Below are 17,952 nucleotides of genomic sequence, written 5' to 3' on the forward strand. Positions count from 1 at the left end.
ACTGAGTTAATACAGCCTTCTTACTAGTGCTGGGCACAGCTCTACCTCAAAGCAGCAGCAAAATCCAACTTAATCTTCACCACATCCTACAACAAATGAAGACAAATAGGGGGAAAAAAACCAACTAACAGAAATTAGACAGCTCAAGGAATCTAAATTACAAATGGAAAAGTCCTGATTAATTAGAAACCTTGCCTGGGTTGGTGTTCTTCCCCCCCAACTGAAAGAGTTTTTCTAAGGAGTCCTGACTCTCACTTCTTCTCCAAGGCAGCAACTGGATTTCTATTATTGAGTTTGACCACAGGGAGCCTCTAGCCTACAAGTATTAATTTTTTTTTTACACCAGAAATATTTTAGAGAACTCTAATGACTTTCAGATGCCACCTTGTATATTACAAAGCAGCTGTAGGAAGCAATCAGTACATATAGGCATATTTTCCAAAATTTGAAAACACAGCTGATAGAGATCCACTAAGCTGAACACATAATACACCCATTTATATACCACTACTGTACAGAAAGAACTCCACAAGTAGTTAGGTCCTGACTTGTTAAGTATGTTAACCATGGATTGCCCCTACAACAGAAGTTCTAAATACATAGGCCTGCTGAAACACAACCAGAGACCACCAACCCCATGCTCCACCTTTCCAGTCTCACTCTTACCCCACGTATCCTCATCAGATTAAATGCAAGCTCACTGCAAAAGTTACCCAAGTCCCTTGTAAACCCCAGAGATAGCATTCCATCACTTACTTCCTGGGAATCTCTTCCCCCTGTGCAACTGTATTTACCTAAATTTTTCACCTTTTATACCTCCTCCTAGAATTTATGCAATTCTATGAACACAGAAATCAGGACTATAGAAATAAAAGCCTAGTGCCTCTGACTGGGGCCTTGTGCATGAGTCTAATACACATGCTTTGATACAACTGCTTTGCTTTACTGAGGACAAATCTCACTGGAATTGACTTATTAATATTAATCTGTTGCATGTAGCAACTGACATGCTCTTCATATTTGTTAGGTGGACTAGTAAAACGGGACATTGTTCTTTATGAGTTTGGTTTTAAATCAATCTCAAAATATGTGGTTTAGTATTTCTTGTTTTATTTAATATTTCTGTTTCAGTGACACTTGTCACTGTCAGGCTGCCTTGCGCACAAGAATGTGGATCATACATCTGGCAATAATATAAGTAGTGTAAATGATTGGGTAGTTTAACTTTCAAAGGATACTTGTCTGTGTTTTTCCCCATCAGAAAAAAGCTCTGCGAGAAAAATGGCTCTTAGATGGTCTCAGTTCTCTCACTCCAAAGGAGCAAGAAGAAATGCAAAAGCAGAATTGGGAAGACCAACAACGGACTCATGAGCTTGAACAAAATATTTTCAGGTAGGGTACCCCTACCCTTCTGTCTGGGTTAAAATGGTCCCTTCTTAAAAGTTCTACCTTAATTCCTAAAAGATAAAAATGTCAGCAACGGCTAAACAACTGCAGTTTGATACTAGCTGCAGTTAGCCTTTCCCAAAATATCACAGGCCTCTGTACACAAATCAGCTTCTTCCCAGGGTCCAGGCAAACTGGCTGCTACTACCCATTAGCACCCACAGAAAGAATTGTTGCTGTTTCTTTAGATTCTGGAAAGTTGTATCAACCTTTTTTGAGGCTTCTTCCTCTATTTCAGTTCAATAGCATCTTCCTCCCTACTCTCCTCTTCCTCCACTTCTGCACACTTTTGGCAAAGTTGTCACCAAGATTACTTCCTCCAGTTATCTCCTATCCAGGTCCCTCCATACTTCATCTCTCTGACACAAACAGTAATTATCTTGGCTTACAGGCAGCAGCCGAGTGCTAGCTTGTCCTATAATTATGCTGACTTTTTGCTTGAAAGCACTATTCTCAACAGAATACCTTGATCCACACACCTCTGTGGAATTCTTTGTTGCACGGCTACGAGACAGACATTGTGCTCTGAAAACATCCCAGTAGGTTGTGGTTACGAAGACAGGCAAGAGAGGTCCCTATGACAGTGTGACTACCAGGAAAGAGCTGTGCGGGGAAGGACTGCCTCAGGAGCAGCAGGGACCTTGCACTGAGCAAGTAGCTCTCCACCAACCCACTGGAAATGTAGCTAGCCTCTCTCCAAGCACTGAGAGGATAGACTGGATTTTCAAAGTCCTGCTGACTTCAAATAAGACCTGGAGGTTTAGCTGAGATCTTCTTGATACACTAGGATCCTAGTTTATTTATTTTTAAGTGTCAGAACCAAGTAAAAAACTGGATTTGATGTGTGGCAATACTGAGGGAAGGATGTTTTTATTCTCCTGACAAACTACATCTGTATTGTTTTCAATTAATTAAATAACACCCAAGTAAAGAACAAGTAATGCTATAATAGTGGAGGTCTGTGAATGCTTATGCCACTAAAAGGGAAAGGTACTGAAATCCTGATATACTGATTGCCTAAAAAAAAAGATTGAAATATTTCAGTAGGAAGTGTACTGTATCTCCAGCATCTAAATCTAGTCTGTCATGATAATGCAACTTTAGGATTCTCTGCATCTGAGTTGTTGTCATTGCATTATCCTACAGCAACATTAGCAACCAGGTCCCTCCTGGGAAAACTTTGATTTCAGTGTTAGGACTTAAAAATCTTCCTACAACTCCAGTTTAGAGATCTCAACAAATAGGGCTGATTATTCACATAGGAAAGATCATTTTCACATCTCGCAAAATCCTGGGTTTGTTACTACAGCTGTAGAGTCTTTTGATACTGTTTTTTGTAATTATTCTCCTGAATTTGTCATCAGCTCTGCGACCTTAAGTTTTATTTCATCAGATACCAAAACTGAACACTCAGTGAAATTTATTTCTCTGAACATAACCATATAAATGTTGGGGTTTAGCATGACTAGAATTTATTGCTATTACAAGTAGTAAAACAATAATCCAACTGGAGCTTCAAACATGAAAAATTCCTTTTATTCATGTAGGTAAATCATCATCACAAAGGAATATTCCCTCTACTTTAATTCCAGATTGGGTCCAAAAGTTAACAAGGGGTTATAAATTTTAACATTCATTTGAATTAGAAGCTTCTGGGTCTTTTAAAAGATGCCCATAGCCATTTTAAGGAAGATTTTAAAGTGCATTAGTGCTTTAAGGAAAGAGAAATGAAAGTGCCAAACCCATCATTTTTTGCTGATTAGTTTCTTAAATTACAAAGTGGATCTTGGAGCAACATCTCAGCTCATCTCTACTTCTTGATAACTACAAGGACTAGATGCAGATACTCTCTGAACAGGAACCCTACTCGCTTGGTGCTGCATCGCACGATCCCAGCACACACTTTATTCCCAACAAGGGGGAGGTTCCTCAGCTCATACACTTGACATATGCCTGAGCTGTAACAGCCTAACTATAGATATGTGCCTGCTACCTTCACACTGGAATTTTTGCCAGAGACTTGGTTAACATTCAGCATGTACAAATAAACTCAACATTTTAGAATTCCTTTCCCATGCAGGCAGGATGCCAGGTTTGTTTTGCTGTGTTGTTCAGTTGGGTTTCATTTTTTTAAATTATTTTTTTAGTAGTTTCTATCTATATGTCTACATCTAGGATAAATATATTAAGTATGTTTATATTTTTCCTACACAGTTTCAGATTCAGGTAATTAAAAGTAATATTTGTATGTCCAGATAGCTTATAGGTTGACCAGAAATTAAAATACTGATGAAAAGTAGTTTTTTTTCAACTGTAAATGCTACAGTGGAAAAAAAATATGCAATACAATTTTTATTGTAGTTCCTGGCCTTTCTTACTAAAAATATTGTATTTTTTCCAAGAATATAAGGCTATTTGTTTTACTACACTTGCTTAAGAAAACATGGCTCCTCTTATTTTTTTGTATATGCTGCTCTTTCAAGGCAATTGATTTTTTTTCATGGTGAACTAAATATTTCCACAGCCATTTGTTCTAAACAGTGTTATCAACTAACTTTTCTTGCCCATGACCTCCTGGGAAGCTTCATCAAATTTCTTTCTCCATAAAATGATGCCTACTTCTTGACATACATGTCAAATACTTTAGATTCATTTGTAGTCAAATGAATCAGACTAATTACATCAGCATAAAGTGAAAATATTAACTGACAAAGAATGCATAACACAATGACATGCTGTGTTCACTCTTAGAATAACTTCACATGTATAATGCATCCTAGAAATTATATTATAATCAATTCAGAAATGCTCTTAATTATATTCCTGAGCCACTGTGAATTAAGAGGACTTAATTCACCATTGCTGAAGTTCTAAAGACAATTTAGAGGCTTGTAAGGCCTTGATATCAAAACAAATATTTTCATTACTGATATACTTACTCTCACAAACAACCTAAACACCTTAGGGTCTTTGGCAGCTTTTATCTTTACAATACACAGAGGACTCTGACAAGGGCATTTGATTTTACGATGGAGAATGCAGGCAGAACATACCTGCAGCCACTTGGGAACTTCTCTCTGAACTAGAAAGTTAAGCAAGTTCTTTCACATCAAGCATCTTTTGCTGTAAATTATACTTCCTACCACTCCTGAGCAGCTGTCTAGCAAAGGCCTTTACCAGCTCAGTTTCAAACCAGCAGCAATAGTGTAGTCTCATAATACAGAGGTCAGTATCAACAAAGTCCACTAATAGCTCAAAACACCATCCAGGACTTGCTCAGTGCTTCTGCTATGCCATAGGGAGCACACAATCTAACAAAAGCTTACTTGACCACATGTGTATGAAGTCATACTTTTGACCTGTCCTGTAAACCAGATTGCTAAACTGATCGTGTAGATATGTTATGCTGTAGCAGTGAGAGATAATAGTGAGAAGCTCAGTAGAGTTTTTTCTTCTTGGCATCTGATTATTAAACTTCTGATTAAAATAGATTCTGTCCACTTCGGTGATTATTCTGCATGGGGTTTTATCTTCAGCTAAAAAATATGACTCACTTAAAATAATTTTGAATACCCTAATACCAGTCTTTTTTTCTTTCTGGTGAGAACAATTGCAATTGTAGGCAGATTATTTACAGCAGTGGCATGGGCCTTTCTGTCACCCTGCTAAATGGGACCTCTGTTTTGAAACATTCTTTACTTGGGTGTTGAAAAGAGCTAGTGTGTGCCAGCAAATCAGTCAGGATTTGAATATTTTGTTACAAACAGGAGAGATCCGTTCTTTGTATCAAGAACACCGTATTGAATAGCGAGTGGCCTGAATCAGTTTGCAGATTAATAGCTGAATGCTCTGGTTACAGACAAAACCAGTATTTACTTTACCTGTCCTATTCACCTTCTTTACATGTTAGAAGTTACAGGAGTAACAGGGTACAAGTTGAATACAGAATCAGGAGTCCTATTTTCTAATTTTCAGCAAATAGCACTCATTCTTGATGGAACTAGTTGCTAAACAACACAGTTAACTAAGGTCTATTTAATGGTTTGTAATGTGATACATAAAGGCAGGCTAAGGCTAGATAAACTACAGAGCTGCTAAAGCATTTGACTCACCTCAAAACATGTGAGGACTTGCTAAACTGCCTTTTCCTCTCAGTCCAGTATTCTCTAGGGTGTTATCTTCATATCTGCTTTTCATGCTTAAGACATTTATACTTCTTCTGAAGTGTCAGTGGTGTGAATCCCAGCAGATTAGCTAGCGGCCAGTAGCTGTCAGGTAAACTCTTAATTTTAATAAGCATTTCTTAATTTAGCTACTCCTTTGGCAGAGTAACCTCTTATCTACTACCTCCACTTCTACGGTGTCTTCTTTCATCCACATCTCCCTATTACTTATTTTCCCCTAACAACAAACAGTAATCAAGGAGAAAGAGACATACCTGAGGAATTTAATACAGTAGCTACGCTACACTTCCATTTCTGTGTAAAGCACAGCAGCACTGTTGAAAGGTAATGTAGCTGCTAGACCCTTTCAAAACAAATACAAACTGATGTAATTTCATAATAGTATCATTGATTTAGAAGTTTCTAAAGATTTAAACACACCAGCAAGATTTTGGTCTAACTTTTCAACTGCACAAAGTCAGAAGATCTCTGATTTCTTTGAACTAGTAGATTGCATCCTCTGAAAATTCTCTTTCAACAAACTCCACTGTACACACTCACCACACCATCTGAAAATGAACCATAAAATCTATGTTTATGTGTGAATAGAAGCACAAGACAGAAACTGAAGGTGTAGATACAAATCCCATTACATTGGTATGAGAATTTTTCCCTAAACCCACTGAGCAGTGAATCATCACTCCTCTAATTACCTTATAAAGTGTGTGTCTGGATGAGTGTGAGAGCATATATAAACTTAAACACTATCTTGATCTCCCAGATAACTATATGAGGTTTGTCATCTTTGATTTATTTGGGGTTGTGTTTTCTCTCTCAAAAACACCACCCCCCTTTTTTTTATACCTTTCCAGGATTTTTCATCCTCTTCTTCTACCTGTGTGTTTAGGAGTGTTTAAAGTCCACACTGAAATAAATCCATAGTAAAGGTTAATGATTCTTCAGATCATCATGCTTCTGTGAGCTTTTAATGATTAATTTTCACATTATGATAATACTGCAATCAAGTCTCATGTAAAAAAACCAACATTTCAATATATGAAACAAATACTATTCTGTAAGAAGTGCAGAAATATGGCACATGGTCATTACGTTTCTTTTATAGCCCTCCAGAAATATTCATCACCCTTGTTATGAAATTTTTAAATTTTAGCACTATAAACAGTACCTTTGATCAGGTTCCTAAGGGCATCTTGCAGATCTCAGGTCCAAAGTGTTAACTGCTTTTTAATATTTAATTTTTTTTTTAGTTTTTACTTTCATCTTGAATGCATATTTCTTCATATTTCAGTTCTGAAACCTGTAATACCTTCGTGTTTCAAAGAAGAGGATATTCTCACTAACAGACAGAAGTTCATGTATTATCCTCTTATTGTAGCTCTGCAAATCTGAGTTTAAATAGGCCATTATCCACAATGTTATTCAGACTCCTCAAGCAGACACAGGAGCAGATAAACAATGCTTCTCTGCCAGTTTGCATTCAACGTTTCTGCTCTGCTTACTTTAAAGGGAGAACAGGTTTCTATCTTTGATGTTTACTTTAGTGCAATATTGTGGATCCAAGGACACACTAAAGAATAAGATAAAATGTAAAACAGTTGGTGTTTTTCTTTTTTCTATCAGTATTAAAAACCATCATTACTGCCTTTGAAACCTTGGCTCAGATCATTCAGTTGTAACTATTCTAACTGATCTCTGCAATTACTGATATCAGTTGCAGGTCTATAGTAAATTTCAGACATGGATTCAAAAACAATGGAAGACATATTTCACTCAAATAGGAAATGTCTTTAACTTTGCTTTTGTTCTTCCCTTTAAGTTAAAAGAAGTTCTTCCAAAAACTGTCCCAAAAAGAAAACATAAATGAACCAGGAGACTGAAATTAGAAGTCACCCACCTACAGCATGAGAAATCCAGTTCAGAGTTAAATTTAGACTTGATTCTAGATTTTAATGGAAAAGTGACTTGCCTTATTGGCCTAGTAGTTGCCAAGTTTCTATACCAACCCCAGCAAATATATGCAAGTGCAGAAAGGAACAGTCTTTACTAAAAAGTCAAAATAGGATCCAGTCACTTGTACTTAAGTCACTGCTTTAGTCACCACAGAACAGAATTTAATGGAGATATTTTACCTTCAAAATGTGCTTCAACTGTGCATAGCTTTCTCCCTCTCCCATATGCATAGAGATTAAATATTTTATCCTGGACCCTTCTGTATAGAAGTGTTTTCTCGAGCATCTTAGCACTATGAAAAAAAATTCTAATTAGGAAAAAGGTGTCTTAAACATTGTACTCAGTTTTAACATGCAAAAAAACCAAGAAATAGATCTAAAACATAATACAAACAGGAGGTGAAAGTAGCTGTGACCCCTTTTAAATAATAGACAAATCTACTGCAGAAGTCCATAGCCCAAATTATTTTATTAAGCTTCAATCTCTTTTACATAACAATTAAGGGGTTTTAAGAAAATATTTAGTCCATCAGCCAAATCCTAACTGACAAGATACTCCCAGTTTGCACAGCTAAAATCTGCAGAGATAAGTAAATGACTTAATATCCTGTTTCTTAGATATTATTCTTAGAGAACATCCAAAGATAGTATAGTTAGTAGTCATAGAGGCAGGCTTGTAGTCTTCGTTTTACAAAAGTTCTGGCTGACTAGACCTGGGCACAATCAAAGCTTTTCCTCTAATAAATAGACCTTTAAAATTGATTCTTAGTGTTGAAAATCTCATCTAATTGCAATCTTAAAGCAATTGCTATTAGCACCTGATGTGACATGTATCACATTTACATGAACTTGCTGGTTTTCTCTTGCAAATTCCTTGGCAATACTTTTGAGGATATTACTTGAGGAAACACTGCAAACATTTACCTTCCCAGCTGCTTATCCTAGTCTTACATGGCTGCTGCTCTGCTGAAAAGGAATACTTTCCCAGAAACAAGACTTCAACGCTTTTCCCAGACAATTAAGTAAACAAAATGCCAGGGAGTGACTAAGGACTTGTTTGTCTATAAAAGCCTTAGTATATCACCACAAAGAGGAGTCCTGAAAACCTGCTAGAATTTTAAGTCTAACTGCACAAGTTCTGGCCTAGTCTATCAGCAATACTAAAATAGCACCCACCCCACATCAGCAATATCTTGCATTTTTAATCCAGATTTTTTTCCCAAGAAGAATCAAGCTTCTGGCTATCAGTCAAGCACCTATTTTACCAAAGAAAAGAATTTTGAAGTCCCAGAACCCATAAAGCCATAGTCTGTCTTGGCATGTTGGAGCTGAGCACACACAAGCATGTCCCCTCAGAAAGCTCCTTGATCACCCACAAACCAGTAGTTCATAGTATTTTCCTGATGCATGTGAAATTATCAACTGATCTCATATTAGAGCAGACTAAGCATAACCAGCCCCACCAATGTCCATGTTCACAACGTATTGAATCTACAGTGTTGCTCTCTGCCTCGTATTAAATCAAAGGGAATTGTGATTACAGACTGGAGAAGGAAATTGAGGCTCTGGAAAAAGAGGAAATGGAAGTCTCAGCTAAGGAAGAAGCAATTTTAAAGAAACTTAAGTCTGTTGAGAAAACGACAGAAGACATAATAAAGGTCAGTGCCAAATTACTCCAGAAGATGAATTAATTACTTATTTATCATAATAACCATGGAAAGGTGAACTAGTGGTCATGAGCTTTTGTCTAAAGTGACAGTAGTTCAAATACAAGGTGTTGAGATGTTATACTGTTCAAGTGCCCAGATATCTCCATTTGCTTGCTTATTGGGTGTGCAGGAGCAATTCCCATAATTACTCAGCTATAGCACATATATATGAAAAAACAAAAAACAACCAATCAACCAACAAACTGTCACCAACCAGCAACTTCACATCTTGGCCAGAGACAGACATAACAGAGCAAGTGCAGAGCCTGGCATATTCATACTCCTTCACATGGATGTGCCCAGCTAGACACCTTCGTGCTTCTCCCCCAAGTCCTTGAGAGAGATCATAGTGAAACATGACTAAATATTATCAGTCTTGGCCAAAAGGTCATTTTGGTATCTGAAAATAATCTTAAAACATCTAAAAAATGTAGTGATGAAGCTAAATTTCAGTTCTATTGTTCTTACACACATGGTCTCCCTAAAGATACACAGGAAGATAAGCACAAATGAAAAGCCAAAGAAAAACCCTTGAAAAAAATCTGAAGCCAACTGGGTTGAGCCACAGTGTGAAGCCATGTCACTGATTAACACCCTGTAACATCACTTACTTCCCTGTGTGACTTCAAACCATATTGGCAAATAAAACAGAAAAATTTCGCTTTCTCCTTTGCCATGTTCCAACTGAGCAGGTTCCACTTTTAGCCCCTCAGTACGAAGCTGCACACACAAAAACTTAAAACTATCATGTAAAGCAAAGCAAAACATTGTCTTAAAACTGACTAATCACATTTATTGTCAATGGTTCTCTTCCCTAGTCTGTGAAGACTGAAAAAGCAGCAGTTGAAAAAGGTATGTTTAGTCAAAAAACTACTTTTAAAAAGGTTCTTGGAGAAGCTAGCAAAAACACACTAAATGCTTTGTGGATCTTCCTTATGCAGAGGCAGCAGACTACATCTACACCAGCATACCTGACCTTCCCAAGCATTTCAGGCCTTCTGCACTGAAAAGTGCAGCACATGCTGCCAATGATGACGAAGAAAAGAGAAAAGGTACTGCTGATTAGTAACTCCAAAGGGTGTTGATATGTGCAAAGACTTCCTATAAATTGAATCAAATAGACTTTAAGGGAAGGATAAACACAAACAGGCAACAATGTCCTTCTCACTTAAGTTGTGTTATGTTAACAGTGAGGTCATCAAAACTGTTAGGTAGGATGCTGGTGCAAGAATAAGATAAAGTGAAAGTAAGATCAAGTGTTTTTAACATCAATACTTCTTTCCACCACTTTGTTACTCTACCTGGCATAACTTAAGTATATCTTCCCTTCATATCACACATTTTACATTTTCTATCCACATTTTCACCAACAGGGAAGCCAGCAGTAGTCTGATTATTTCTCAACTACTGCAAAGCCTCTTAACCCTTCTGAGTGCCAAAGACTTGTAGCAGATTGAGCTCTCTCTACTTTGCCCAGCACAACACCAGGGGCCAAGTTTAAATCTGACTTTCTCAATCGCATAACAAAACCTGGCTTGTCAACACCTTCTAGTTTCTTTCTCCTCAAAGAATTAAATCCAAGCAAAAAAATTTCTGCCATTTCAGTTTTGACAGGATGGAAAGGACATTCAAAATGAGAATCCAACATACTGATTATATACATGACAATTTCACATATTTAATAATTTACGACAGTCATTCCGTATCAGAGTCAGAATTATTCTATATTTCTTTCAGCTGCTGCATTATCAGTTTAAGCACTTGTCTCTTTCAACAGCATTATTTGCCATGGAAATTAAAGTTGAAAAAGACATGAAGACAGGAGAAAACACAGTGTTATCAACAATACCTCTTCCCTCAAAGGAGTTTAAAGAGACAGGAATTAAAGTCTATGACGACGGCAGGAAGTCAGTCTATGCAGTATCCTCAAATGGCAGCACAACACAAAATGGAATGGATGAACTTGCTCCTGTTGAGGTGGAGGACCTGCTACGGCAGGCTACTGAAAAAAATTCCCAGTCTCCCACAGAGTATCATGAGCCTGTGTTTGCAAACAAATTTTGTAGACCAGTTACTCCTCAGAAAGACAAACTAGTCCCTGGACCAATATTGGAAGACACTCAAAGAAGAGAGATGAATGGATTTAGCAATCATCAGGCAGAGTTCTCCTCCAAAGCAGAGCCCTCAATGCAGCAACTTAAAGAGAATGGGCTCAATCTTCCAAAGGTAATACAGCCAAAGTCTCCTTCTCCAGTACTTTCCCATTCAGATAAGAAAGTACACACTAATCCTGAGAACAGGATGATATATAACAATGAAAGAAAAGCTGCACATGAGGAATTAAAACCATACCAGAACACAAAAGAAAGATGTAATGAGACAAAATTTTTAAATCCCTCCCATCTTAATGAAACATCCACTGCATCTCAAAATGAGAAAGATGCTCAGTACAACATCGTCCAAGCTGTACCATGTTACGTGGATGACTCTGAACCAGTAACGATGATTTTCATGGGTTATCAGCGCGTTGATGATGATGATGCAGAAGCAGACCAGAAGTTGTCACAATATGATGGGATTATCCGTGCAGAATTAGTTATCATTGATGATGATGATGAAGATGACAGCAAATCTGAGAAACCAGCATATCATCCTATAGGCCATTATAGTCAGGTTTATCAGCCACCAAGCAGAAAAATTACAGAAGTCCCACAAACAAACCCTGTGAGCAGTCTGGGTACAAGCCTGAACAAGGTGCCCCACAAAAATTCTATCTCCCTGCAAGAACAAGAGGAATGTTTAAGCTCACCAACACCCCGTGCTCATCTTCACAGCCAGCTATCTGGAGATGGTACCGAAGATCCCTCACTAACAGGTAATAGAAAAGGAAAATCATGTCAATGCTGTTTGCTTATGTAGGAAACTGATACTACTCTGACATGCTATCAACTGCTTCACTTAACTATTTGTATTGTTTCATGGATTAACATGCAATTACTAATAATTTCTTTGCTTGTTTGTTAACAAATGCCAATCAGCATTTTGGTACTGTCGAATTATTTCATCTTTAGCAATGCATTGGTTACGTCATCTCAGAAAAGCCATTTCTGTAACACTCAAAGATTAAAAGTAGTTCTCTTTCAAGTGACAATTAAAAGTTCCAATGATGCTACCTCAATTATCAGAATTAGTTCTTAATTTCTACCAGGTAACTAACAGCATTGCTTCTTAACACTGTCTCCTCACTGGAATGTTTTTGTGTCTATCTGCATTCTAACTACTTCCTAGATAATCCAAACTGCTTCTTGAATCAGAAAGACTGTTTAATAACCAGCTTTACTTTGTATTTTGCTGTTATCAGCATTGTAAACCTTGCCATCGGCAATGTTTCTGTAAGTTTTAACATTGTGTTGTTAACCTGAGTTAGATGTTTTTATACTCTCTGAAAGACAGCAAAAACTTTTTTCATCACTACATGTTGTTAGCTCATATAGTCTGTAGTGTTATTTTTTTAACTTCTTTTATTTTCTAATAATATTCAAGGTGTCTATTTCTTACTATAAAGTTCTATAATAAAAGGTTGAAAGAATAGCCAAAGGTCCCAAGAACATGGAAAGCTCTTTTTTATGATTATGTTGCACTTTAACACATACAATTCAACTACATTTAAGTATATCTACAGAACAGCAGATTCCAGACTAGTCACATGCGACTTCAAGGAAAGAACACTGTGTTTGAATTATAAGATTGAATTATAAGAGCTGATGAGTAAGAAATGCTCTCAGTTTATAGGAGCATCAGTCTTGTGCAGTAACGCGCACAACAGCCCAAAATATTCCAGCAGTGCAGAACCTTTGCTTCTCTTGAGCACTTATCCTTCCGTCTATGCACTCCCCTGTGTCCTCCAGGACCAAAGGTTGCTGCCAGCAACTTTTTCTCCATCAACTGAAAGCAGAAGTAGCTGGTACAAGCAAGATAAATCACTTCAGTCACTGCTCCAGCCCATTATATTTTGGGGATAATCCCTTCATTTCCCCATTGCATATATATAGGCACATAACAGAAAAGCACTGCTCAGCCACCCACCCACCATCTGGTTGCTACTGAAGCAATTTGTCCTACAGCTCATTGTGTGGGTGCTCCTAAGCAATTTCCAAGAGGTAATTATGAGCTGGAAGTACCATTGGAGTAGGCCATATACATGCCATGAGATAACTGAGCACCTCTGTTTGTAACAAGCTTTGTTTATCTTAGTCTGAAAGAAGCATCTGAAACTTCATTTTTCCCTGCCACTCATAGACACTCTTGAAACCATCTGGGCTCTCTTTTGAAAATCAAACACTGACTTTCAGGGATGAAGGAAAAGTATAAATCTAGTGAAAACATTTGAGAATCTGTTCTGTTATTCTGTATTTGGTTTTACCCATTTACTTACAAGTATTCTACCAAGGACAAAGCAGCCAATTAAGAAAAAAAAAAAACTGGTCCTGATTAAAAGTAGTTTGGCAACTGCCTCAGAAATACACCCCAATGGTCAGCACTGCCTTCGAGTGTCTTAAGTGTCCAGTAGAATCTGTAACTAATGCGTATTCCTCTTTACCCCTCCACCTATTCATTGCCACTCCCTGCGACATTTTGATCAGAGAAAAAGCCAGGAAGTGACTCAGTTTTCCCCAAGCAGTCCTGTAGTCCTACTGCAATTTCTAAAAAGGAAACAAAACCAGGAAAGCCTCTTAGAACTAGAACAATGTATTACACAGAACTATTTCTTAGGGAAATAAACTGTTTTCAAAGCAGCCACTGACATCCAGCCTAGCAGGTTCAACCAAAACACCACCAGGGAAAAGAGGGGAGTTCAAGTTATTTTTGGTACCTCACCACTCTACTAAAGCAACAAACTGTGCAATAGAAAAAATAATCCTCTGAAATGAAAGATTTGGGAGGCAACCGCAGTATCTGAACACTAAGCAGACAGAGGACTTTCTGAAAGAGAATAGAAAATGAGGAAACACAGGGCAGACCAGGGAGACAGTCCTTCTGTAATAATCTTGCTTTGGGAAAACAATGAACCTTCAGAGCAAGGTACTGAAAAAGTTAGTGATGGCCAAGGACAACTAGAAGGCCAAGGAATTGTTCCATGTGCCAATCTATATAGAAAAATATCACATTACATTAGGAGCTTTCAGCATACCCCTAAACTGACAAATGTAGGACATACCTCTTCCTTCTTTCCCTTCCCCATGAGTTGTTTTGGTGTTGGTTTTTTTTTGGGGGGGAGGTGGGATACAGGGCAATATCTCAAAGTATGTTCCCCTCAGAAAAAAACATACAGAAAGATGACAATATTATAATTAAGACATCAATGTTCTGCATTATTAGAGCTTATTTTCTTCTTCAAGTTTTAGTTAAATTAATTTGTGTGCAAATGTTTTGAAGATTCAATACTCATTAGGGAAATAAGAAGTCCTTGGGGGGAGAACAAAGGCTAGACATAGTGGAATGAATAGGAAAGGAAACACTGAAAATGAATAGGCAGTAAAACATACTGACAGTGTGAAACAAGCTGTCCTGGGACATGAAGGTCCAAGCCTTTTAGCAGATAGTCTTTTTTCCTTGCCACTAGAAGCTGTGTGACTGTCAAAAAAACACATCAGAAACTTTGCTCCATTTGCATTGAAGAAACATGCAAAACTTCTAAATAGAGGAAGATTCATACACACCATCTGTTTTTGTAATGCATAGAGTAAAATGAAAATGGCCTATTAGCTAAAAGTTAGGCATCAGAGTGACTGCTCTTTCAAAGCACAACCAGGACTCAAATCCTTCAAAATTCCTTGGTCTGCAAGCAGTACACAAGGTCTTTGTAAGAGCTAAGCTTAATGTCAGTGACCCTATAGGGTTACACACAGATGCTTCTGATTCCCAACAACTTCAGCATCCAAAACATGATTCAAGTTGGACATTTGCTGACATGCATAAATCAAGTAAACAGCTGCTTTGACCCCCTGTCTCTCAGTACAGAGACATATGCAGGATGAAGGAATGAAAAGGCTATTTTGGGTGACTCTTCAAACTAACAGGTCAGAGTGCTTGAGATTATTCCCACTGCATTCTCAGATCAACTACATAGTGGGGAGAGACTCTTACATATCAAACAGCATTATAATGCTGTTCTAAAAATAACCTTAACATTTAATCATCTGCCCTGCACTGTCACTTCCAAGCTAACCCATGTTACACTGTTACAGACAATAGCCATACTGATGGTTATACAGATACTGTTACTCTGTCAGACTTAAAACAGGAATATGACTAACTCCCACTCTGACTCACTACACCAGGAAGAGAGGAAAGTTTTCTGTGAACATCAATACAAACTAAAAAGGCTTTCAAACAGTTATAGCTCTTACTGAGGAGTTTAGCTTAAACAAAGGGTTTAATTATTCGTGCATCCTTTTATCCTGTCAGCATCTAGTCAGGGACAATGCCATCTCTGCAATGCCTTAGTAAATGAAGATAACAAGAATCAGAAAATAATTGTGCCAATTTTCAGATAGTGATAATAGAGTAATTTTTTAATAAACTTGCTTTATTGCAAAATTTCCTGGACTAATGCCTTATACTGATTTCTTTCTCTAACACGCAAAATATGCTTATTCTGCTGGATTAACCACTGGAGGTATGTGCATCCTTCGTTTTTCTAAATAAGGAGATATAATACTAGAAATAGAAAATTAGTCTAAAATGCAATGGCTTTGTTTGTTTTCTTTTTTCAGCTCTGAGGATGAGAATGGCAAAGCTGGGAAAAAAGGTGATTTAACAAGTGTAATGACATGGAAGTAAAAATTACTACTCAAAGCAGAGTAAAGCTAAGAAGAGTTTCTTCAACACACCTTTTTTGGATCATAATGCTTGTTTTGCTCCTGTTTTATGCACCTGGGTTATTTTTCCCTCTGCATAATCCAATGGATTTTAACAGACTTACAGATTTGACCAACTGCCACATACACACACATCACATCCTGGATTTTGCTGAAGTAGTGGAAAGTTACCTAAGACCTTAAGTGCAGTGTACATATCCAAATATGAAGACATGTGCATACCTGTTCCTACAATCAGGAATCTGTTGTTGCTATGTACACAGAGCAGACAAACATCCATCTCCATGGAACTTCTCAGGACATTGTTCCACTTCAAAGTGTGCCAATCTACTTGATTTTGATTGAAAATGGTGTCCCAGCTTTTTTTTTTTTTAAAGCATTTGTTAATAAAAAACTAAACATGAGAGACAGGAGCAGGGGAAAAAAATATATATATTTAACCTTTTTTCCAAGCTTGACACTTTGGCCAAAATTTAAAGCATTCCTTTTTAAGTGACAGGAAAACAAATATAGCAAAGTCAGCATTTGAACATTTCGCTACCTTCAAGAGCTCCACAGTCCTTTCTGTATTATGTATGACAGTGTAGCCATCCCAAGAACCTTCTCCCTTCCCCATACATTCTGCCCACCCACAATCTCATAGATAATCCTGTGTGTAACACTATAAACAGCCAGATCTCCATAGCATAGTTTCACTTCCTAGCTAGCTACAGAAGGCTCTGCTTTTCCAAGGAACTTCTTGCCAGAGGCAGTGCCTGCACCTAAAAAGAAAAAATTAAAAAAAATACTACTTAGTATCCAGGTTTCAGTTGGTTGGGGAAGGTAAAATTAGTGCAAGCCTCCCATGAGAAACACTGAGCTGCCAATGACTTTTCCTGCAGCTGCAGCAGAAGGTCTTTTATAGGTGCAGCCACTGCTAGCCACAGCTCTCCAGCAAGGTCCAGGGCTCCCACCAAGGAACAGGTTAATTCTTTCCACATAAGGGAAGAGCTTAGGGCCCTAAAAACAGCCATTAAGGACAATTACACCTAGAAAAATATGTGCAAGTCAGGTTTTTCCAGTACACTATTTCTTGGGGGAGGAAAAGTGCCTCATAGCACTACAATCTCATTCAAATCAGTATGATAGCTTTATGTTCCTAGGTCTTAGCCTGCTTTGAATCACTAAACAGATAAAGCTGAGGTTGTGTTATTCTAGTATAGTTGACTCAAATTATGCACCAGCAAAAAACCAGCCATGACTTTTTTGCTGATCTTCCTTGTTTTAAAGCAGGAAACTGAAGCTACTACCTCATACTGAGGCACAATGGTAGTAATCAGCTGACTTGTAGCCTCTAGATACTTGGTGGCTCCCAGTCTGAAGTGGGTAATAATCTCAAATTCTAGGACTTGTCAGAGATGGTTACCTATAGAATGCAATAGTAGATAACAAATAAATTTAACTGTATTACACTTTTTCTATGTCTATCCTGTTTGGTTTTTTTTGTTTGGTTAGGTGTTTTTTATAACAGTGCTAGTTCTTTTCCTTCTGTTTCTGCTAGTATTTATTGGTTCTGACAGCAAAGGGAGTTACCCTTAACTCTTTTTCGCATCTTCTCAAAAGTTCTTAACAGGGTACACCAAAGAGTAAGATAGCAGTAAAGTGCTCTAATGTAGTCACAAGCAGGTTTTGTAATATCAGCAGATTGTTATAAAAACCTCATTCCCTGCCTTCCCCAATGATCTGTGCTATTAAGCTTAAATTATCTGGAAAAGGGGGGAAAAAATGCTGCTGCAAACATGTT

At 37.6% G+C, this 17,952-nt stretch overlaps 1 protein-coding gene across 1 annotated transcript in view; it reads left to right on the forward strand.

The window, feature by feature from the left end:
* PALMD (palmdelphin) overlaps positions 1-16,108 on the forward strand; it is a 29,125-nt gene extending 13,017 nt beyond the window's left edge. Inside the window, exons 4-9 of the mRNA XM_010006649.1 lie at positions 1,262-1,392; positions 9,123-9,237; positions 10,107-10,140; positions 10,230-10,340; positions 11,066-12,163; positions 16,065-16,108. Coding sequence (XP_010004951.1) covers positions 1,262-1,392; positions 9,123-9,237; positions 10,107-10,140; positions 10,230-10,340; positions 11,066-12,163; positions 16,065-16,108 — 1,533 coding nt within the window. The remainder of the gene's footprint in view (positions 1-1,261; positions 1,393-9,122; positions 9,238-10,106; positions 10,141-10,229; positions 10,341-11,065; positions 12,164-16,064) is intronic.
* The last annotated feature ends 1,844 nt before the right edge of the window (positions 16,109-17,952 follow it).

The sequence above is a fragment of the Chaetura pelagica genome, unplaced genomic scaffold (genome assembly GCF_000747805.2).
Source record: "Chaetura pelagica isolate M959 unplaced genomic scaffold, ChaPel_1.0 scaffold69, whole genome shotgun sequence".
Taxonomy (NCBI): domain Eukaryota; kingdom Metazoa; phylum Chordata; class Aves; order Apodiformes; family Apodidae; genus Chaetura; species Chaetura pelagica.